This window comes from Prosopis cineraria, unplaced genomic scaffold (assembly GCF_029017545.1).
Source record: "Prosopis cineraria cultivar Desert tree isolate PC_DT_omini unplaced genomic scaffold, ASM2901754v1 PC9, whole genome shotgun sequence".
In the NCBI taxonomy this organism is placed as follows: Eukaryota; Viridiplantae; Streptophyta; class Magnoliopsida; order Fabales; family Fabaceae; genus Prosopis; species Prosopis cineraria.
In genome coordinates this window covers 11,911,181-11,935,905 of record NW_026555340.1, presented here as the reverse complement: position 1 = coordinate 11,935,905, position 24,725 = coordinate 11,911,181, and the positions used below count along the sequence as shown (strand labels likewise).

Here is a 24,725-nt window from a genome sequence, read left to right as displayed (position 1 = left end):
TAGACTCTCTATTTAATCAAGTAGTTAGAAGTTTAAACCCCAACCCTTATATTTACTCAAAAGTTTATTAAGCTGTTAATTGAGTTGTGATTATTGAATTTCTCCTTCCAGCTTGACATAATTTTGGCCATGCCACAATTGAGAGGAAATCTTGTTATAGCAAAATGCTTGTCAAACTCGTAAACTAGGATTGCTATCTTGAATTTTCTGGTCTTTATTATTACAGGCATACACATTTCTCACATTTTATACTCTATTCATTCGTTGTCCAATCTTGTGACTTGGACGATTCACAATTCAAGACATAAGATTTGATTATGCTTACAGAAGAAGCCAGAGTAAATGTCAATACCATACTCCGCCAAACAAGGCAAATACATAAAGACCAGAGCTCATTAAGGAGCTTTCTTCTGAACGAATTTTGGAAATCAGAAAATCGATATTTAATACTAACTTTCAGAATACAAAAAACATTTACATTCATTTTAGGAAGCTTACAAATCCGCATCTTTCCAAGGTCATCATCTAACTTAAATATTGACAAGAATGTTAAAAAAGTACTATAATGTTACACGAAAATTTTTGCATGATAAACTACCCAGTGACGACAAATTTTTTGCATGCTTCATCCATCCAATGGCGACGATCCGTTTTAAACCTGATTTCACTGGACCCTATTGAAGATCAATCGAATGGGAGTGTGACTGTGAATAAGTTTAAACCATAAACACAGCGAAGCCACAATTCCCACACTGCCTCCGGCATCGTTTTCTTGGGGAAGACGCTGGAACTATGATGCGGAGAATTAAAATATTGCGACCATTACGAGAGTCTCTGCCGAAGTGTGATCCAAATGAAATGAGACGAAGAGGGGTGAAGTAAAGCCCACTGTCTCTCCAGATTACAGACATAGGACCACTTCTCCCTCTTTTAAGAAGTCACTTCAGAAGATAATTCCCCATTAAAGATAATGCCAAGTCTGGAAGCTAAAGGTAGCACAAACATGATACCAGGGTGGCTTCATCAGGTCCATCATTACAATAGGGTTTAAAAGGAGTAGCAGCTAAGAGATGGCAGAGAACTCCCGTTGTTTTGGCATCAGAACAGCCAATTGCAGTAAACCTTGCTGGCATAACTTCACTGGATCTTTGAATATTGTGATTCTGGCAACATTATTTTCTGTTAATGCTACATGGACAATACTAAAAGATTCGCCTTTATCAACCGCAAACTGCCATTCTCTCACTGTTATATTGAACCAATCTTTTCTTGAAGATCTTGTAGATTTAACTTCTATATACTCTTTACTGGGCTCCTCCCCAATGACTAAGTCATATGGGAGCCCCGTTTCTTTTGATTCATTAACCCACTTTACAGCAGCTTTACCAACTTTCCTAACAAAGTATTTGTGTGAAAGGAGCTCACCCAGTCTTCCTGTTGCCCTTGCTTGTGCTGCATCAGGTGTGCCAGTTATGAGCTGATCTCTCTTACTAAAAGCTGAACTCATACAAGGTTCATAAATAGCCTCTTCTAGACTAACAGTGTCAGATCCAGTATGAGGAGTTTGATAGCTGTCTTGGCAGGATTGATCTTCCAAGTTGTCACTTTCATGCAACACTAATACTGCTGTACTTCCTGCCTGCTCATCTTCAATAGTCCAGTCAGCAGCAACTGATTCTGGATCAGCACAAAATGGTAAGAAATTAAGGCTGTCGGAATCATCTTTCTTCACTTCTATGCAGCCACCAGTCTGTGCAGCCTGCGTCTTGAATCCATTGGCACGGGCATAACTAAAATCGGGTGCAGTTTTCCAGTCAGCAGGTGGCCAGTTTAAGTATACTCCAGTCTTCCTTTTTGGAAAGATCTGTTCATTTGTTTTCTGTACATGATCTGACGGTTGTAAGTTATTGGTCTCCATCAATGAAGACAAAGAGAGAGTCCAAACTGATTCTTCATCAGGAATGTCAGGCACATTTTGGCTATTTAGTATGAAAAATTCTATTTGCTCCTTCGAGGAACCAGATTCTGCCATTGTTGTTATCATATGAAGGAAATTGGCCAAGTGCAACTCAGGAGTGCCATCAAATAACAAGCGAGAAAGCTCCATAAACAAAGAATGATGATCAGCAGCTTGCGTGGCATACAAAATATTTTCCTGCAACAAAAACGGACATGTAATTATACAAGGATATAGGTTCTGGAGAGAGAAAGTTAAAACACAAAAACTAGCTGAGTTGTTGTGGTTAGACCTTGCTTTTATTATATTTTACATAAACATTGTTTAGTAATAAAGGGGATACTGTGGGTAGTGAAATAGAGATTTGTAAGGTGATTTATTCCTGAATATCCTCCTCTAATTCGGTCTCCTTATTTCTTGGAGATTCGATTGCCTTCTCTCATGTATATATCTGTGTACATACCTTGGGATGAATATACAAGAGTTTTCAACCTAATTGCTACAGTTGTAATACAGCAAATACTTCAAAAGTATGTGCGTGTATATATGTTTGTACAAAGAAATGATAGCTTTCAACATACCTGCAGAAGACAACTGCATTCAACTCGCTTTTTTGATACACCCCCGCAAACCTTTATGACATTCCTGTAAAACAGCTTCTCTACAACAATGACTTTAAGGTGATTCAGAAAATCAAATCCGGACTCCTTCAATTGAAAAAATTTATCATTATGAACTTTATATATATAGCGCTGAGCGTATGGAAGAGCCCAGTTTATCAATGATGCTTTCAGGCCACAATCGGCAAGACCATAATATATTGCTTCACGAGTTACAATCTGCACACAATTGCATAGATGTTATATTTTGAAACCAAAAGCATACAGATAATTCTTTCTAAAGTGAACAGACTCATAATATTATAATTTTAACACATAAGTGAATGTTAAATTTGTATCCAAGACACATCTCAGCTTATCATGCCTTCCTTGTGAGAAGACCTGTAAGCTCAAAATAATCATGCATTCAGGGGGAAAAAGAAAAAGAAAATAAAAAGTTCAGGCATGGATTTTCAAGGGGAAAGTCTATTTATTGATCACTGAAAAAAACCATTTAGATAATACATTCTAGACATAACGTAACTTCTCCCATGAGAAAAATGGTGACAGCTCTCAAGAGTGGAGTAAATCCTGAATGCCCAAGACCCTACTAAGTTAACGCTCTATGCGGAACAATCTGATTAGAGGAACAACTGAGACATCCAGACTATATGGATTATAATGATGAAGACAAGTGATCATACTACCTCTGACACAGATGAAATGCCCAAGGCTTTCAAGAGGATTGAAAGATTTTGTTGAAGGATGTCTTGATCCTCATCAGCGAGTTCTCCCAAGTAAAGAAAATCAAGGTTATCTGAATGCTTAAATTCTTTTTTCAAATTATCATCATCACACCAGCACACTAGACCAAAGGAAGGATGCAGTGAAACCCACTTATCTTGGATTGTGGGAAGCACTGGAAATTCCAATGTTGAAAGGCATTCTTTCAAATATATTAAATCCTCAATACTCAGCTTCCCTGATTTCAATTCATCTGCCCACTTGAGGAAAACATTGAGAACCTGTAAAGGGGATTAGATAATTCAGGGAATCAGGCCAATCTGCAATAAAACTAAATCAGATAATACTTTATCCTGAGAACATACTTTATTGGCTGCTTGTGAAGGTAAAGTGACAGTTGAAAGCTGCTGCAAAATATGAATGTAGCTGCGCATAGGAGGTGCCTCATGCACTCCACATTCATCAACAAAGAATCCACGAAGGCCAGGGTAGATTTTACATAAAGACTTGTTGATAGAGGAACAAGTACTCTCATTTGAACAACTTTGAGGACCAATGTCATTCACTTGGTCGACAGAGCCAGTTAAATCATGCCAATAGACTTCAGAAGGAGGCACTAAAATTCCACATACAACGTCATCATGCCTAGTGACAGATGAGTTTGGAATAAATATAAAAGGTCCTGACATCAATTGCTCCATTGTTTTCTGCCTTGATGATGTCATTTCATTCCAGATGAATGCATACAATCTGGACATTTGTGTTATGCTGGCATAAGAAATAAATAAATAAAAAGGCGAGTAAGTTAGTTCCATTCATACGAGTAAGTTGTCTAGCAATGCAAGAAGTCAGCAAAATTCAGGATAGGCAAAAAAAAATATCACATGGAAACACTAGCAGACACATTTGCTATACTCACAGAACCCTTTTCCTCTCACATGATTATACTTTGAAGATAAAGATTAAGTACAAGATAAACTCAAAATAATTGTAAGCACATTAAACAATTATTAACTCTTAAGACAAGTGATAATGACACACAGGCTCTAGATAATACATGGCTTGTTAGTTTCTGGTTTAATATTTACGTTGTTACCTATTAATTTTAATATCTCTTAAATGTTGTTAGTTACATGATTAATTTTCAGGCTTGGGATTATTCATGCTATACAGGATGTATCCTCGTTGGCAAAGATCCTACTTGCATTCGCATGCTGCCATCAATAATCAATAAAGAATTAAACAGGAGGAACAAATGATTGCTACCCAGAATTTTTGGCTAAATTCATCTTCAGTTACTCAAATTCTCTTAATGTTCAAAAGCATCCCATTGAAGTTCAAAAGCCGATAAGAACATACCTTGCATTGAATGGAGGCTTCAATTTTCTCCAGGCTCTAAGAATCTCCAAAATATCACTGAGGGTAACTCTAGTCTTAAATCCAATATCACTTACCAGCCTTTCACTTCTCACCTGATTTGATGTATAGAATACGTTGGTACAAATTTAAGTTCAATGACATTGTCATTCTAAATACCAGAGACAGAATATCCTGTAAGCATTAGCAAAATACAAATTATGACTCACAAACCTTTGGAACAGCATATGGTGCAGAAGCTCCCAGAATCATTCGAACTGCTTCACAATCATAAAATAAATCTTTAGGATAGTGAAGCTCATCATCCATTGTTGACGCTACCCATTGCATATCACACATGTTGTGCATAAGACTAGTCTTAAAGGGATAATCATCCCCATCAGATTTAGAGAAGTAACTTGTGGTTTTATCACTGTAACAAGCATCCCATAATGTGTCAAGAATTTCCAAGAGATGCTGACAATTTTCCTTGCTACTACTTGTAGACAACAGGGTTAGCAACTGCACTAGTTCTGGGGATTCCCAATCTTTCACTAACAGTTCAGGAGATATCAGACCCTTATCCAACATCACATGCTTAAAAGTAAAATCACATACATCAGCAACACTCTTGTCCACCTGAACTATTTGAGCGAAATCTGTGATGCCAATTTCCTGAAAAAACTCCCTCCAATTTTCCAGTCCACATGAAAGAGATTCATTAACTGGGTGCTTTAGATAGTTGATGTCAATCTCGGGCCAATTCATATCTACAGTATCAGCCAACATTTTTGCATTAACTGGATTTCCATAATCTCTGCTGAAATGAATTGGTACATTACCAAGATTTTTAAAACCATAATTTGTCAATAACAAAGATTTGCATCGTAACTCTGAAATTATAAGCTCCCTCTCAACAAAACACTCAGAGCAGGTAGATCTCAGGTGCAGCATGACAAAACATATGTATTCAATCATCAACATTCTGTATTGGTCAGCCCTTTTTACATCAGACATAGCTGGTAAGATATGTAGCTTTACTATATCATGGCCAGATAACTTTTGAACTCCAATACTCTGAAGCAACCTGGTAACATTGTCCACAACAGCCGAATTCAAGCATGAAGTATCACTAGAAGAAGAAAGAAGGGAAGGAGCTACAGTTCGAAGATTAGCACATATATTAGGGAAGACTTCAATTTTTTGCACACCATCAAACCCCGTGCTTAAACTATTTAAGTGCAACCATATAGTGCCATCACTAACTGAACTGTATGCACCATCTGAAAGTGGAATAAATGGAATTTGTTTAAGACTTTCTAGAATATCCTCCCTTGTTTCAAAACTTCCTGACATTTTACCAGATGAATAAGATAGTGTTACATAGATTGTATCAAGAAAAGAAGCCAACCAACTCATACCCATTGATATCATCCCACTACTTCTGCTACATATCTTTGACATTACTTCTACAAGAATATTCACTCCAAACTCCCTAATGCCTAGTGCCTTGGATAGTGCATCAGATAACTCTACATCTTTATCCAAGAATCTGAGTCCAATGTGTTCATAAAGTAAGTCATCAGTAAGAATACTGCGCACTTGTTCAGTCCAACCTCTAAGGACCTTGCATGGAGGGGCCCATTGATTCTTGCTACTGTCCACAAGTAAGCAGTTTGCCATACGTAGATTATTAATTATCAAACGGGGAAGACTGAAGAAAAAGCCATGTACTTCTCCAACTAAAGGAACAAAACTCATGAAAGCAGACAATGCTTTTCCTGGATTGCTCCTGAAAGAAGGAAGTTCACAAAACTCTCTTTGAGCTCTGATAAACAAGCTAGGGTACTCTGACAATAACCACTGATTCCAGGGACTATCACCATCAACTTCCTCTCTGGATGAAGGTAGAACAAAATCACCTTGAAGAATAAACTTCAGGCCATATGTTCTTAAAGGGAGAAATGCAAAAACTGGCTGCTGATCCAAACATGGACTGTAACTATTATCAGATTCCTGCAGAGTAAACGCCATGGAGATTTCAGTTGTTTGCACATCCAAACGAAGAGAATTTGCCTGCAACTTCGGAGGTACCTGCAACTTCTGAGATACTACAAACCAAGTCATTTTTTCTTCCCCATATGAAACCCGAACAATACCATCTCCTACAATCTCTTTTCTCATATCAGTAAGTGTATCATTGAGAAGGTTTCTTAACTTGAGACACTTGAGGCGGTGAAGGAACAGCAATAATGAAGGATGAAGATCTGAAAACATAGAAATGATGCTATTCATGATAGTTCCTTCAGACAGATGAGACCTGAATGGAAGCAGGATGCATGTTTTCCAAGGATTAGTATCACATGAATCAATATCAGTAGATGCCATCCTACTGAACATGCCAATATCGCAAGGATGTACTACTGTAGGCAAAACAAAGCCAATTTGGCCTTCACTGATGTCAAACTTGACATGAAATCCATTAGAGTGAATCTCTGGAGCATCCGTCACCTGAAGTGAAACCAATCAAAGTTGGTGAGACAAATTGTCAGCAAAACACAACCACGAGCTGGAAGGGGATATATTCTCTAACTTCCAATAACCATGCACAGCCTTAATATGTACCCAAGCAAATTAATATATCTCATATAAGAACCAAAGTCAGCTAATACTCGCGACATTCTGATAGGCACTAATACAATGCAATAAGGAAATAAGAGAAAAAGTTGAAAAGGGAAAGGGAAAAACAGAAAGGAAGAGAATAGAAGGAAAATTAGGGGGGAAACAATAGAGCCCTTTGAAAAGATTAAACGAAAAAAGAATACCGGCATAAATCTTGATAAATTCATTAATGCAACACAACATGACCAAAACCCTAAGGAAACCCAAAAGCATAATCCTTAATGTGGGGCTGAAATCTCAAAGTTAATAGGTGTCGTTATAAATGATAATAGTAACAAACCAATGAACATACAACTCTTGGCACATGTAATGTTGTACTTAGAAATAGTAATAGTAACAACAAAATATGGCTCATGGTTAATTGCTTTAAACCAAATCTCAATTCATACAAGGTGAAATTTATAGCCAGATATAGAATGGCCATACCAGAGGGCTTGTGTTTAATACCTTTATGAACAATGATCTTTGCACCATATATAAAAAAACATCGATTGCAATATTAATAGCGATCACAAAGCAAGCAAACAATGCAAGCAAATCACATAACCATTCCCAGGAGTTGACAGGGAAGAAAACAAGTGAAAGAACCAATTAGTAACTAAATGATAGAAATGAAGCATAAGACTACCTATTTTTTTAAGAAGAAAATAAAGATCAATTAAAAAATTACAAAGAGTCAAACAGTTGAAGATAAAGCATAGTTTATGAAATAAATCCCACAACAATAAAAGGTGATGAAGCAACTATAAACCTTCAGCACTGTCTAAATGTATTCTTGAATACTTCGGTTTCTCAGCATTCATATTTGAATCATACTAATTTTTAGACTAATTCAATAAAATAAAACGATCATTTTTTAACATACTCGAAAAACAGACTTGAAACCTATGCCTTTCTGCCCTATGTATCCAGCATTAGACCCTTTCTTTGTTGAATTTCCAACATCACAAAGTGCCCGCATATTTTCTGCAGAGAAACCTTGTTCATTATTCAAAACAACAATACCAGAATCGTGAAGAATAAATATCAGTGTTGGTTCCTCATTCTCTGGATAATTATTATCATCTGCATTCTGAACCTGAGCAAACATGAGAAATAATTTGGTAAATGAACAGAATATCAACCAGCATATACAAGCAACATCACCAACACAACATTAAACTGAATTTCCAAAACTCAAAAGAGTTACAAAAATGAATGACTTTACTATAATCAAACCATACATAAACAGTACAAAGTGAAAGTAAAAACTGTAGATGGGATACCATATTCCTCGAGAATAAGTGTTGTCTCAGTCACTTGCATATTCAGAATACAAGTCCCAAATAAACAATTAAATAGGTAATGTTAATCAATAACAGGACACCAAGAAAGATTTTGTTCTTTGAGAAAGGAAGGTTAGGAGAAGTTGAAGTATATGCAAATGTTGATAGGGCAGGTTCAATCATTGACAAAAATTCCACAATAAGATACTACACCTTTGTGTTGAGAAACTTTGCTACACAGAGATTTATATAGATTAAAAAAAAATTGAGGCTAGAAGTAGTGCTGAGGATGAATATCGAACACTTGCGTTAGGTGTCTGCAAAGGAATGTGGATTAAAAAGGGTGTAGGCTGAACTTAAAATTAGCATTAAATATCCAATTAAAGTATTGTGCAACAACATGGCTATTATCAGCATTGCTAAAATTCCTATACAGCATAATAGGACCAGACACGTGTAGACAGATCATCACCTTAAAAATGAGACAATAGACTCAAGATTAAGTGATGTGATGCGTGTAATCACAGGCAAACAAGTTGCAGATTTGCTCACCAAGAAATTTACAACGACAGCACTTGAAGAATGCAAGTTAGGAATTGTAAGCATCTATTCTCCCTCAAGGGGGAGTATTAGTGAGATACTACGTAGGCATTTTCACAAAATCCCATCCTTTTAATGGTATAATTGCAAATATTGATTCAAACAATTGCAAACAGAAATCACAATTGCAAATTGAGAATTATATTTAGAATTTAAATATCTCATTTGCAATAGGAATTCCTGGATTTGCAACTATGTGAATCGTAATTTACAAGTTTTTTCCCAAAAATTTTATCAAGGACCTCATTGTCATCAATTCTCTCTTTCAGGACTTAAGAGTCATTCTCCCTTTTTTTCTTTAGAAGGTATAAAAGATCACTCAATAGTATCAGATTTCCAATTTTTTAGGTCATACTTTAGTCTTAGACAAACTAAAGCACAGCTGCACAGGAACTTCTAAGTTTTCTTGTCATCGTGAAGATTTTGAGGATGATTCAACCAGAAAAAAATTTTGTGCTCATCAAGGTGGAAGACAAAAGAAGCTATGAAAAAACTAAAAGCTGAATCTAGATTTTCTGGCATGAAGAGGAGTTTCTAATTCTAAACACTGATAACTATTGTACAGATATTTGTAAAGAGATCATATTGCATTCTCTTCCTCCAAGACATTCACTTCTAAACATTCTATATTCTGAAATGCAGAGAAAGAATAATTGAGGTGGAAAAGCATCGTGTCCCAGATAGCTTCAAATGAGGATTTTAGAGACAGTATAGGATTTGCCAAGAGATGGCAGAAATTTAAATAGAACAGATAGTTTAGATTGACACACACACAATTGGTGTGGATTGAAGCCACATACAGAATGATAAACCGTTTTTTCTTTTTCTTTTTTTTTTTTATTGAAAGAGAATGATAAACCTTAGTCTCCTAGTTCCTGAAATTAATTTCCTCACGACTATGTAACAGTGATGTATAGCGGTGAAAAGAAAAGGGACAAGAAGAGAAAGAAGAGGAAAGGAGAAGAATAGGAGACAGAATAATAATAGAGAGAACAGAGAGAGGAAAGGGAGAGAATTCTGAGTAATATAGGTGATGACCTGATCCTTTTTATTTTCCTAGCAATCTTAACCCAATACCTACTAACCAGAGTCTTACCCAACTAACCCAGTAGCTAACTAACTAACTATCTTTAATATGCATTTTACAAAATTACACGCAGACAGGCTTAGTATATTTCCTTCCCAACAGATCTCAATTGTTTCAGAAATCTCCTCACCATGATGTTTATTAATACATTACACAAGTTCTATGGAGTTTGACAATTTGCAACTAAAGCGGCATTTACTCCCGCCTATTGTAATACACGCCTCATCAATATATCCATTTTGAACTCAATAGACCATTCAAAGCACAAGTTAAAATCAAAACACAATCTCGTTTAACATAAGTTACTAATTTACAAAGATAAACAGTAATAAGTTGACAGATAAGAAGCATTCATTAAATATAAACAAAAAAATAGAAGAAAAACACTATATTTACCAGTTCAAGAATAAAATGTGAATCTTGAGAATACAGCTCTTGAGAAAGACAATGAACTGCCCTCCCTAAGCGGGCATGTTGCTTCTTCAACATGTTGCTCTCACTATCAGAAAGACTAGGATCTAAACCAAATTCATCCCGCCTGATAGATTCAATGACCAGAGATGCATCCTTTTCTTCAAGGAGCCAAGATTCATCTTGCAAGCTATTATAGACCAGTTCATCATTATTGGATTTTCCTATGTCAGCTGCTTGACCTAATTCACAACAAACTTTGATAAACCCACTTGCCGTAGATGATTCAATCATATTTTCTTCAGGCACAGGAAATTTATTTTTAATGTCTTGGTCATGCTTCAAGCCTATGCTTACCTTAGTTTTACCAGCATCCAAGCATGAATCACCAGCACACAATAGTTTATAATTGTCACTTGAAATAAATGCATGGTAATCATTAATCCATTCCAAAACACCTAGAAACAGTCCTACTTCATGAAGCATGAGACGTTCTTCCTTGTTGCATTCACATAAAATAGCAGAAGCAGCATCCTTGAAAACAGATTGCATTCCCGAAAGCAACACATCAGCAGCAAAACTATGAAATTCAGCAGGTAGATAACCAACACAATTAAGGACAAACCTTGATAGGATGGGCACTGCCTTATTTGTTTTTTGTATATGTTTGCACAACTCACTTCTCGTATTAGTTGTTGAAATGTCGGCAAAATTTGTCATATCATTTAATGCTTCCCCAGGCAGCACAGAATGCCTACCATCACTGACTTCCATATTTTCCAAGGCATTTCTCAACATGACTTCAAAAGCATGGTGAGAATGGCATTTTAGAAGTGACAATGGAACATAGTTCTCTCCCCCAAATAGACAAAATAAAGATATCAAATTCACTGCTGTTTGGAAAGAAGATCCTTGAACTGCAGCCTCAAGGAAAGAGTCCAAAGAAGCAGAGGGATCTAAACGCAGCACTTTTCCATCTTTGGCAACCAAACACAACAACTCGTCGGTATTTACTTCCAACAACCATGATGTAAGAGATCCAAGGGAAGGAGCAAACATAAGATCCCAATGCGACCACTTGCTTAAGTCAGACAACATTGGTGCCCTAAGTAAGATTTCAATTGCATTTCTAGATGTAACATTTCCAGAGATTTTTAATTTCTGGTCCATATCAAACTTCTCAGTAGTAGCTTCAAACCAATCATCATCTCCATGGCTTAATGAATCTCGGAAATGGTACTTTTCTATCATTGTTGCAGAAAATAGAACACGTTTTGATGTTACACTGGCTTTATGCTTTCGTAAAGTATCTAGAAAATCTTCCAGGGAATTATCTTCCATAAGTTCAAAACCAACTGCTGGAAATTGCCTCATAAGGAGTGAAGAAATCATCTGTTTGGTTACGGTTTGATCCTCCCACAAACTTAAAAAAGCTTGTGACATTAGAGCAGCCAACTGATTTGATGGCATGCAGGCTTCCAAAGAGGATTTTTCACATGTGCCCCCAACCAACAATTTGAGCATCTCATGAGGTAACTGGGAAACATACTTCTCAAGGAAGAATAGGAAATCCCCATAACCAAGAGAACCAAAGTTCTGTACACAAAACTGCTCAGTCACCCAACTTTCACAGTTTTGAAGTTTCCTCAACAATGTAATTTTATTTTGTACTGATGACTGACAAAAGTTAGGTACATCACTATCACGTACATAGGCTTCAATTTTTCCGATGATGTCTTGAGTAGAATAGCCTGTCAAATGAGGTAAAACTTTTTCAGAAGCTGAGATAATCATCAACACAACTTTCTCATACAGGTGGAGACAAAGAGGAACAAAAGCAATATAGAAGTCACAATAATAATAATCATGTCTTAAAACAGAAAAAATTTCTCTAGTTAATCATATAAGCATAAGCGAGCAAACAACTGAAACTGAGAGTTCACTCTATTAGCAAATGAAAATGAAATATAGCCATATTTTTCTCATTGAATAAACGAACTACGGATGTCTGTAAACAACCCAAAAGCTTAACATGTTATTTTCTACTATCTTTCTGATGAGTTTCAATTAAAATTAAAAATTAAAAATTTACCAGAAAAACAAAAGAATGAAACAAAAGAAAACAAAACTATACGGTTTATCAACACCCAAAGATCTGTTTTGCATACGTCCAATTTACTTTCATGTGATCTGAAGTAGCAGAGAATTGCATTCTATTATAAAATGAACACTAATTGATGCACTTACACTATTTGGTTCAAGGGGAGGGGATGGGAGAGATTTTAATGGAGGGTTGTTTGGTTCAAGAGGGGAAAGGGAGGGGGAAAATAATTACATATGAACAACAATAACAACAATAAGCCTTATCCCACTAAATGGGGTCGACTACATGGATTATATGACGTCATTATGCTCTATCATTTATTAAGTTTTTAAAAATGTTGTTAATTAAAAGATCTCGCTCAACAACCTCCAAGAGTGTTCTTTTCTATCTTCCTCTACCCTTCTTGACAGAGCTCAAAGTTATTTGTCCCACTCTCCTCACAGGTGCCTCCCATAGTCTTCTTTACACATGTCCGAACACCTCAAACGATTTTCTACCATTTTTTCTTCAATAGGTGCCACACCCACTTTTTCCAGTATTCGCTTATTTCAAATTTTGTCTTTACACGTATATCCACACATCCATCTCAACATTCTCATCTCTACTACTCCAACTTTATACTCTTGCTGTCCCATCAAAACCCAACATTCACTACCATATAAAATTGCTAGTCTTAGAGCAGTTCAATAAAACTTTCCTTTAAGCTTATCAGGTACCTTATGATCGCAAATAACTCCTTTAGCCTTTTCTCCAATTAAACCACCCAACTTGTATCCTATGTAATATCTCCATCAATGTCCCCATTTTGTTGAATAATTGCTCCCAAATATCTCAACTTTTCCACTTGAGGTATGATCTGATCACGCAATTTCACTTCCAAGTTACCACTCACTGACCATAAATATCTCCAACAACTATACCCTTACCTTATTAAAATTATTTTTTTTCTTACTTGTTTTTTAAATATTAAATAAAATATACTTGTGAATTTTAAAAAGATATGGATAAAAAAAGAAAGTGAGCTAAATTAAAATCATAACATATAAATATAATTATAATTATATAGTTAATATATTATGTAAATGTTCAAAGATATAACCACATGCATTGAATATATAGAATAAAATGTTCAAAGATATATATATATATATATATAATAATTAGTTAGAAGATATAACCACATCCATTGAATATATATAATAAAATGAGACCAATTGGAACTTGCAACTAATTATATTCATTAGCTATATATCAGTGGCATGATCTACCATGATAATATTCAGTCCACAAAAAAAAAAAAAGGAATGCAATGCTCGATCAAAGAGCATACAAAAAAATATTAACAAAACATCAGAATCATGACATAAACAAATGCAATGATCAAAAGAAACACCCTGCTTATAGAAGGACTAAATCAAGGAGCATGCAACAATATATCAAAAAATAATAGTTTAAACAAGCAGCAACATGCTATTTTAATAACTAGAGAACATCTTCATAATGACTCGCTTGCATGCTCTTGTCAGACAGACAATAACAGCTCTAAACTTGGCAAGATCATTTATGAGGAAGCAATACATATCAAAAATCTTGTTAGTGCCAAACCCACTTCCTTTAACTAATGTTTATTTTATTAAATAATTTGATCAGATCAAACATATCTTTTTACACATGCTTATTCGTATAGTCACAAATGAAAGATATTTGTATAGTCACCAATTAGACACTAGAGTTCTATTGGCAATGGGACGTCTCATAACAGGTCATCTGGTGCCTCATTTCCCGTTCTAGCTGTGAATGAGATGTTAGTGGTTTAATAAACTTGTTTGAAAATACAAGCAGTCCTCTCTAACCAAATATGCCATATGACAGCAAAAACTGTACATTGCCACAAAATGACGATAAAATATTAAGATATGCGAACATTATGAGATGGAAAGTTTCTTCTTTGTGGATCATTATCTTTAATAGCTTCAAAATCAATTGAATACAGGATGGTTCACCTGGTTTACGCCTAAGGCAACGGCAATGGTGGTGGCAGTGGCGATGGACACTGCTGCAGGTCATGGTTGGGACTGATGTGAGATCAATCCCGAGGAGGATGGAAATGAAGTGATTAGGTTTGATTAGAGAGGGGCATTTTTGGATTATCAATACATAGCATGGGTAAATTAGTCCCAATACAGCAAGATTATACCTCTTCCCTCCATAGCCCCCCATTTTGGAGGGAAAGGTTGGGAGGAGACGGCAGGGAAACCCCTGCCCCCCCCCCCCAGTTTTCAATACCCAAACAAGGGGAGAGGAGCAAAATCCCTCCCCTCCCCTCAAACCAAACAGGGGTTAAGAATAAAGGTACCACTATTTATAGCCCACGGCCTATCAAGAATCCAAAATCTGTTGAAGACTGTGGTGCCTAATTTTTTTTTTTTTTTTGGTAGTTATTACTTTTTCATTCTTTGCTACTGATTATTTCTGTTATTTTAGGGCAGTCAGCTCGTTTAAAACATTCTGTTTCACCCTAATCTGATACAGGAGAGCTGATTTGAATTAAGATCTTATTTCTTCTCCATACGTACACAGCTTGAGTATTATTCAAATAATAGGATCAGAGGAAAACCTGAAAACCTCTTTCTCCACAAAATCATAGCCCTAAGAGAGAGGTCATTTACTGTAAACTCAAACATAAACAGATACAAGGCAGAGATGAGGGAAATGGGTAAACAAGGCAATCTCCAAGTTAAGAGAATGCGGAGCCTTGTCTACATATTACCACTCAACAGACACATTTTCTACATCGGGAAATATTTATTTATCCATAAAAGGAGAGGAGAGAAGAGAAAAAAACAAAATAATGGAGGCCATTTACTATCCCAAATGAGCTCTTCAATCCTTCTGCCAATTCCAAAGAGACAGCCCCATGAAATATAGTGGCCCAAAGCCCTCAATGATGCCCAAATTTAAAAAAAAAAAAAAAAAAACCATGAGGGTGAAAATGAATAAATCTTATATTATAGAAACTGGCATTTTACTCTGACCACAACCAAAGCAAACCCATAAACACAGCACACTACTGTAAATATATCTAAGATTCTTTCCTTCTATAAAAGCCTCTAAATTTAGGAACAGCCATAAAGAAAATCAAAATGACAGACAATTTTTTTATCCCAAATGGGATCTTCAATCCTTCGGCTAAATGCCCAAGAAAAAGCCCCCTGAAACACCATGGCCCAAAGCCCTAGGTGATGCCAAAGAAGACATCTCCACAAGGGTGCCAGTGAATAGATCTTATATTAAAGAAACTGGCATTTCACTCTAATCATATCCATGGCAAACCTAGAAACACAGCACACTGCAAAAAGATCTAAGATTCCTTCCTTCTATAAAAGCCTCTAAATTGAGAAACAAATAATAAATTAAATGAAGTCCACAAAGTTGTTAAATAATTCAAAAGTCTCATTGTCACTGATAAGTGATTATTTTATAATTAATTAGGTATATATTTTGGTTTAGATTTTGGTTATATTTATTAAGATTTCATATCTATTTAATTAATATTTATATATTTTTTCCTCATCACTTATTTATAAGATAAAAAGAAATTTTAATACAAAATCTACTTGTATCCTTTTATTTTTAAATTTTGCAAAGAAAAAGAATAGATCAAATAGAAGAAAAGACGGAAAAAAAATATATTTATATATATAAAAGAAAAAGGAAATAATTCAAATCTCATATATTTATACAAATTGATGAAGCAATCCTAGAGGAGATTGGACTGTGCTATTCCAAGGAGAATAAAGAGAGATACGTATGTGAAATAATATATATATATATATATTAGAGTCCCACATCGACAAGTAATAAAAGGAGAAGTCTTCACTTTAACCATAAATACTCCCCTCCATCAAGCGGGAAGACATCGAATCACTTATTTGAGTACCTCAAGAATTCTCTCGAAATATTTAGAGCCCGTAGAAACATTCTGAAGGTTGAAAGCAAGATCGTTGAGGAGTTCTACAATTCATAATTATTTCTTTTCTACTCCTTAATTTTCTCTATAATCATTTTTTATGATTGGGGATTTTAGAACACTGTTATTTGATTTTATTATATGTTTTTAAATTACCCAGTTGGGTAGAGAGATGTAGCCCAATTGGAGAAATAGTTTTCTATTTTCTTTGTTTTGACTCTTTACATTTATATTTATAAATATTTTTTTCTTTTCCCAATTATATTTATTTCTCTTGTTCTTTATCTTGATTTAATGACTGGCCATCATGTAATCAAATCTATAGGTAATCTTGATGGATTGGGAGGTGAAGAGAAAACCTAGATCTAGAGAAATAAACATAAATAACTAGGCCAATGATAGTTCTAAAAATTTGTGGTGACTTAAACTATAGCTTCACAGTTTAATTAGTTGCTTGGGTATCATGGAAATGAATTCAATGCTAATTAAAAAGAGACTAATAATTCGAGAGAATATTAGGATACTTTAAGAATAGTTGTCACTTTAATTGATTAAAGTCAACTCAAAGAGTAAAAACTAGCAACCTATAGGATAAATCCTAAACCCCAACGCTTCAAGTAATTGTGTTTTCATCATCATTATTTTCTTAATTTATTTTTTATTCTTTATATTTTCATCAAAATTATCCATTTTATCTATTTTTCTTGAACTATTAATTATTTAAATTAGTAAAAGTGTATCAAGTCAGCACATGTAATGATATGCTCTGTTGAATGGATTTTTTTATCACTTTTTTCTCATTGTTAAGACAAAATCTTGGCTACTTTATAAAAAGACCAATACAAAATTATTCAGCCAAAGCTTGTTTAGAAGGTAAAACTCACAATTTATATTCTGTGTGTTGTTCTTTGTTACAACCGGCACAATCTTGTCACTTGGTCCAACATCAATGGTCTCATACTCAGAATCCTTGTTGGCATGTGAGTTGTCTAGTTCATTATTGCTGATAGCCTGGAAGGAATCATACATGCTATTCCACAATCCAGATTTAATGGAGGAAACCTGCAGCATCACAGAGCCAAAGGAATCTTATTGATGAATAGCATAGTTATAAAGAAAATACCAATAAGGAGAAATATTTGAGCCATAGATTATAACACAGCCACATCAAACAGTAGAACATAGAAGAAAATGAAACATTTACAGAAGTATAACATAAATTTAATCTCCATGAAGAGACGCATTTATAAGAAAAGAATACCATACAGAACTAAACAGTATCATGACCTCTCCAACAACTAAACACAAGACCATAAATATTGCACAGCTGAATATTTGTTTTTTATGGACAAAAAAATCTTCAGCACAAGACAAATCCATTGCTCAAATCTGACAAACAATAAATAAATAAATAAGTTTCAAGGCAATTGACCCATGAGCAACATATGAAAAGAATTTTGAACTACAATCCAAAAATATCAAGAGGTTCCACAAGCCCTCTCAACTTAAACAGGGCATATTGATATTCATTGTGAAATTTCAGAAAATCCATATTGTCAGTGGAGAACCAAAATCAGAAAATAAATGACAGTGAAAGCCAAAAACAAGAAAGAGTCCTAAAATCACTTCCAAACCAATAAGAACCTCTAAATGACACCTCTTAAGGTGAAGAACCAAATCACTTCCAAGCCAATAAGAACCTCTAGATGACACCTCTACCAAAAGGTCTCAACCATTCTATAAGAATTTGGCTCCCCATACAAAATTACAACATAAGCAGTAATACAGCACATTGTACCAACCACATTTTACGAAAACAGCATCAAGGGTCACAGGCTTCTCAAGTAATAGCTTAAAGACAAAACCATAAAATTCCCTCTCCTAACATCTTCTACCACCTCATTGCCTACCAAAACAAAACCAAAATCTCCCTACCAAAAAAAAGAAAAAAAAAAAAGACACTTTCAATATAGAGATGATTTGAAAGCAAAGCAACAACAATCCACTTTACAAAAGAAGGACCAATGATGAGCTCGTACACACTAGTCTACAAATAAAGTAATGGCCTATAAACCTTAACTCCAAGAGATTATCCTTTTTTGGCACTAAGAGTGATAAAAGTACAATCCACACTTATCCTAATCTTACCACTACATGGAAAGTTCTCAAACACGTGAAAAAACAAGGCCAAAATTAATTTGTATAAGAACTTTGATATCATAAAAGAAGCAATGCTACATATGGAATGGTACTATGACAAGGTCAACAAAAGAAAGCTTACAGCAGCATTTAGTAACCCAATGAAAGGATAAGATGAGAACATCAATGTGATCTTCCTTCTCCGTTTAGACTTCATTCCATAAAATTGAAGCATCCTCTCCAAAACCTACATTGCAAGTGTCCTTTAAGAAAATTGTTCATCACTTTTAAAAACAAGCATAAAAGAGTTTTATGACTACTACTGGCATAATAGAAAACAACAAAAGAATAATAGTTCATATCAGGATCTCTTATCCTTTGTTTTCGCAGTTCTCTCTCTTCACCGACATTAAATTTTGGAAAATAAATAATAAATAAATGTACTAGTTGTCAACAATTATTTTCTTAACTGCATCAGCCTATTGAAGACCCTGGTAAAGGACTATAAGCTGAAAACCTTGCAGAAAAGCACCATGGCATTGAAACAGGGAAAACAAGCAACGATGCAGACAAAACAAAAGAGTTTTTAACCATATCAACCAAAAAATGTACATTTTTACCATTGATTTTCTATATGAAACCATTACAGAACAGAGTAGCGCTCGTCAGTCAAGAAAGTCACAAAGACTGTTCAATGTATCCCGACTGATGAGCCATACTCGGTTCTGTAATGGTTTTGGGAGAGACTAAAGCTTTATAAGAGCTACCCAAATATTAAGTTAATCAAGATTAAATAACATCAACAAAGTAAAAATTGAGATGTAAGAAAATAGTGAACACTATAACTATAAGCAATGTTCAAAAACAAGGTACTATTGTGTCCAGGGCATCACAAAGGCATAACTGAGGGTACTTCTATCAATGTTATCAATATATAAGTTTACCTCAGTGACATTTTGCCCCCAACATGCTTCCTTCCATGTTGTGACAAACATCTGCAAAGACTCATCAGTAATTGAAAGACTGTTGTTGGTGTTGCTCACCACCTTGGCACTGTCCTCATTCTCCAGTGAAATTGCATCAACTTCTCCCTTTTGTCTCTTGAACAACTTAGAAGGAGCAGATTTATTGCTGGTTACATTTTCAGATTGTCTTTTCTTTTTGGTTGGCTCATCATGTCCCTTCCTAAGGTTGGCATTAAAAGGAGAATTTCCTGACCTGTCACCTTGCAACCCAAGCCGTTTTATCTCCTCAGTAGCAGAAGGGTAAGGACAGCTACTAACTCTCTCTGTATCTTTTCCAAATGGTGATGATGACGACTTTAACTGACTTCCTACAATAGCATTATCATTTTGACTTTCGTCTAAAGAACAAGCACTATCATCATCTTCTGAGCTAGATGTAAATCTTATGTGCGTGCCACTGAAAACCTTTTCTGCAGAAGAAAATGTTTCAACACGCCGAGAAATGGTACTGAAACGTTCATCTAGTTGCTTCTTCTGTGAGGAAAAAAGTGGACGCTTCTTCCTGCCCTCACTTTCCAACTTCAATGTCTTCAAGCATTTTTTTAAGGTGGATTGCTGTGAATTCCTAACTTCCCGTATGGCAGATATATACATACTGTGAAAATAAAAATGAGCAGTTTAGATCAGGAAGCCTATCCTGGTTTAACTGCCTCTTTTATGGATAAAACCAAAAAAACAAAAAAAGTAACAAACATCCCGACAGTAAGAACAATTATCTTCTGCCCATATATATGAGCGGGTGGTGAGCACTAGATCTACTGCATTTTAATATGGACTGTAAGAATTTTGTCTTTGGAGACAAACAGTGTGAAAAGATTGAATGCCTTTAGCCACAACTTTAAAGAAGGTGATCATTTTTCAATTAACAAAATGTTAAGAGAAAGTAAAGCTGTATTAACAATTCAGGATAGATAAATCTCCCATAACTTAACAAGCATTCAAGGAGAAACAATGAGGGAAAAAGCATTTGCCAAAAAGAGGAGATGAGAATCAATTACAAAGGGGTTTCCAGTCTAAGTTGTGGCAAAAGAAATCAACCATGGCAGAGTGCCCAGGGTCAACACTGCTCTTAATCATGAACTAGCACTGATATTTGACATTTAAAATCAGATCGTGACAAAGCCAAGTTCATCCAACTGCTTGAAGTCGAGTATCAGCCTTAAAGAAACATTGAAAACAAAATAAATTGAATCTAGAGGACTCTGGAGAAATCACGACTGCATTAGATCATGAAAGAAAGCTTTCCAGATATTCTTCAAGAAATTCTGAGACGATATCCCTCCTCCACCCCCACTGTCCTACTCTGTCTGTGTACACATGCATAATCCTACACACTAAGCAGTGCCTAAAGCAGACATCATTGGTGCTCACAATTGAATTTGTTCTATTGAAAGTATCACCCATAAGCATATTAATTTAGAACCATAATTGCACAAACATTTATCGCTCATACTAATTTTGAATTTGTCCTGCCAAAATTTTAATAAGAAAGCTTATCTAATCATAGTTGCACAAACGTTTACCATTCAACTTCAACTTGCTGCAACAGTATACAATAAATTTTATCAAAATGCACAATTATGAAAACATACCCCAAGTTCTGAACTCGAATTCCAAGCAATTCCTTGGATTTGACTGATTTCTTCTTGGCAATAAAATCCAATAACTCTTCAACCCTGATTTCTCCTTTTTTAGAAGCATCTAATAACTCAATAAGGAAGTATATTATCTCCTCGCTAGTTATCTTAAACACTTCAGTAACAAGGGAAGGAATTGAGAAATAATGCATCACTAGAGGGTGCCGTAAAAATGGTCCCACCCCTAGATCTTTAAAATCATCAACACCCTCATGCTTGCAAATTGCCACTTCCAAATCATATAATGAAGTGATTCTTTGAACTCCAACAAAGCAATGGACAAATGCATTTACCTATGACAAATTAAAAAAAAACAAAAGAAATCAGAAGAACAACTTCTCATTGTAAACTTTGAGACAAGTTCAGCACAGGAAAAAAGCATTCTCTTATCAAAAGTGTACTTTCGCCTACTATTAACTTTCAGAAACGGACGAAAATCATATCTCACTAAAATGTGACAATTTTCAATATTGCATGCTTTCCAAGTCTAAAACAATTTTAAATCGTAACATGAATGGGGAGGTTTGACCAGGGAAACCTGACAAAATAAATCTGCTAATCAAAGTCACAAGTTAGGCCAAGGTTAAGAAAATTACAAAGTTGTGTCTGCTCGTGGCTATTTCGGCTGACTGATCTTCCAATATTCTAAACTACCTACCTTGTAGTAGGTTTGATAACGTTTAGAGTATTAGGTGTCAGCACAATGGCTTTCAGTTTCAGTGATTTCAATTTCAATGTTAATGTTGTTTTAAACAAACAGTACACTTGCTTACAAAACGGCTTTACAAGGTTTCAAAGAGAAATAGTGAGGTGAAAATAATCACTGATTCAGTATACCTTTCCTTCAATCATCAATAGACGGTGAAGAGACGAAACTTGCTGCATTTTGATCCCCAAGGAGCTCCATGAATCAACTTGGAGCATCAACAATGCTTTCTGAGATACATTCCAAGCGGAGACAGACTCTCCAGCCTTAAGAAGATCATCACGAACCTTAATAACAGCAAGGTCAATCTTCTCTAACAGTTCTTTGGGATTCACAGAAGAACTTGGGGTTTGGACCGAACTGGAAGGAAACTGCTGAGCAGGAAAACAGCATACGTTTTGAGGAGGCAAAGCAGGGTTTTGCTGGAAAGGCCAACAAGGGTCTTGAAGGGGGAAACCAAAGTTTTGAAACTGAGGGTGAGACAAGTACGTTGGGACTGGTTGGGAGGAGATGCCAGGGTTCTGAGTGTGAGGTGGGTAAGCTGGGACTGTTTGGGAGAAGATGTTAGGGTTTTGGAAGTTAGCGCCAACGTTTACAGGCGGCGCCGCCTGCTGTTGAGGGCAGCCGCCACCGCGAGGGTGGGATCGCTTTGGACGTCCGTACATTCGAGGGAAGGCGACGACTGATACGGAACGACCGGGCAACAAGTTTTTAAAATGAACATTGAGAGGTTTTTTTTCTTTTTTTCTTTTTTTTTTTTAATGAGCCAAACTGAGTTTGATTGAGATATGCTTGTGGCTTTCACGGTAACGCATCTGTTGAAGAGACTAACAATTAGGCCCCAACATATTCAATTAATATCACTCAAGTTTTTAATAAATTTTTTGAGAAAATTACAATGAGATCTCACAGAAAAAATTTAAATACAATCAAGTTCCATGAATAAAAGAAATTCTTTTAAAATCCCTTGATCCTTAGGGGTAATTTTAATATTTGAGAAATGATAAAAATAACCCTATTTTGAATTCTACGGCACAATTGAAACTTCCCACTTTGCCACCAGTTATCAAACTCCCTCTCATCTCTGCATTGTTACCTCTTCTCAAATCATTAAGTGAATCTCTTCTACCCTCTCATCTCTTGGAAACTTCTCACCCCTAAGTGGCTTCACATCTTGTCAAGTTTTAGGTTAGTGAATCATCGTCTTCGATGTGGTTGTCGTCTTCAAATGGGTCAACATTTTCTTTAGAGATTCAGATTATGATTGCTCTTCATCCTTTCATTCCTTCACTTACTCGACCATCCTATTTGCATATAAATTAGAACTTTAACTTATGTTTCTCTCACAATGGTTGGCTGCATTTGCTAGCAAAGATCTTGCATCACTCGCATTTTCTCTGTATCTCTCCATGCCATCAAGTTCATTTTCCCCTCTTTTTAGTGCTTCTTATGAAAATTTGTGAAATGGGAAAATCATTATGGTGGTTCTGGTTGTGAATTATAATTGATTGTGTGCAATGCATATATGCTGGTAAGGCAATAAGAAATTCAGTCAAGAGGGTAATTAATTGCTAAATGAATATATGCTAATGACAAGTAGGGTGTAGGACGATAACAAGTGTAGTTAAGAAATTGACAAATAATATACATGGCATTAACAACTAAACAAGTATTTGTTGGTGACTGGTGACAAGTATGTTATAGGTGAATAACATGTTTAGTTAGGAAATTGACAAGTAGTGTATTGGACATTAATTAGTAAATGTGTATCTGCTAGTGACAAGCAGGGTTAAGACAATAACAACTTGACTTAGAAAATTAACAAGTAATGTACTGGGCATTAACAAGCGAATGGTTATTTGCTAGTGATAAATAGGGTTAGGATATTAATAAGTTCACTTAAGAAATTGACAAGCATGCATATATAGTTGTATATATAGGTGATTAATGTGTGTCATATGTGTTGTGATTTTAATTTTTCCTAATATTAAACTTTATGAATTTTCAGTCAACTAAAGATGAAGAGAGAAAGGAATATAAATATTTTTGGTTATGCAAAATTTGTTGAAAAATTCTATAAGAAGAACAAGGGCAAATATAAATCGATTAGGGAAGGACAGGGAAATTTGACAAAAGCATGGGAGGAGTTATCAACAGCAAAAAAGGAGGAGTATTCAAAGAAAGCAAGGGCGGAGAGAGGAGAGACATCTGCAAAATATACAGTTCCCTTTCATACTCATTGCTCTCCTTATCAGTTTTCAAAAGTTGAAAAACATGTTAAAGGAAAGGACAAAGTAAGAAAAAGGTGTGAGAAAATTGGGTTTGACAAATTGCTCAATATAGAATGCAAAAACATATATAAAGATATTTGTGAAGAGTTGATGTGGGCACTTGACCCCCCCAACCCGATAAATATGCATTAGAAGAAAAATGAGAAAAATAA

At 35.4% G+C, this 24,725-nt stretch overlaps 1 protein-coding gene across 1 annotated transcript; it reads right to left on the bottom strand.

The window, feature by feature from the left end:
• Nucleotides 1-442: 442 nt before the first annotated feature.
• LOC129320905 (protein NO VEIN) lies at nucleotides 443-23,004 on the bottom strand. The gene is made up of 13 exons (XM_054966579.1): nucleotides 22,414-23,004; nucleotides 21,532-21,869; nucleotides 19,859-20,534; nucleotides 19,057-19,161; nucleotides 17,660-17,837; nucleotides 10,687-12,452; nucleotides 8,204-8,416; nucleotides 4,891-7,167; nucleotides 4,660-4,772; nucleotides 3,666-4,068; nucleotides 3,264-3,581; nucleotides 2,539-2,796; nucleotides 443-2,155 (listed from the first exon to the last, which is right to left on the bottom strand). Exons 1-13 carry the CDS (start codon nucleotides 22,945-22,947, stop codon nucleotides 1,064-1,066), a joined length of 8,271 nt encoding a protein of 2,756 aa, XP_054822554.1. The 5' UTR covers nucleotides 22,948-23,004; the 3' UTR covers nucleotides 443-1,063.
• Between the last annotated feature and the right edge of the window lie 1,721 nt (nucleotides 23,005-24,725).

Coding starts and splice junctions, on each gene's coding strand:
- LOC129320905 (XM_054966579.1), bottom strand. CDS start 22,947: ATGTACGGACGTCCAAAGCGATCCCACCCTCGCGGTGGCGGCTGCCCT. Junction 21,870..22,413: donor TATTGATGATTGAAGGAAAG/GTATACTGAATC, acceptor AATTTGTCATAG/GTAAATGCATTTGTCCATTG. Junction 12,453..17,659: donor CAACACACAGAATATAAATT/GTGAGTTTTACC, acceptor CTCATTTGACAG/GCTATTCTACTCAAGACATC.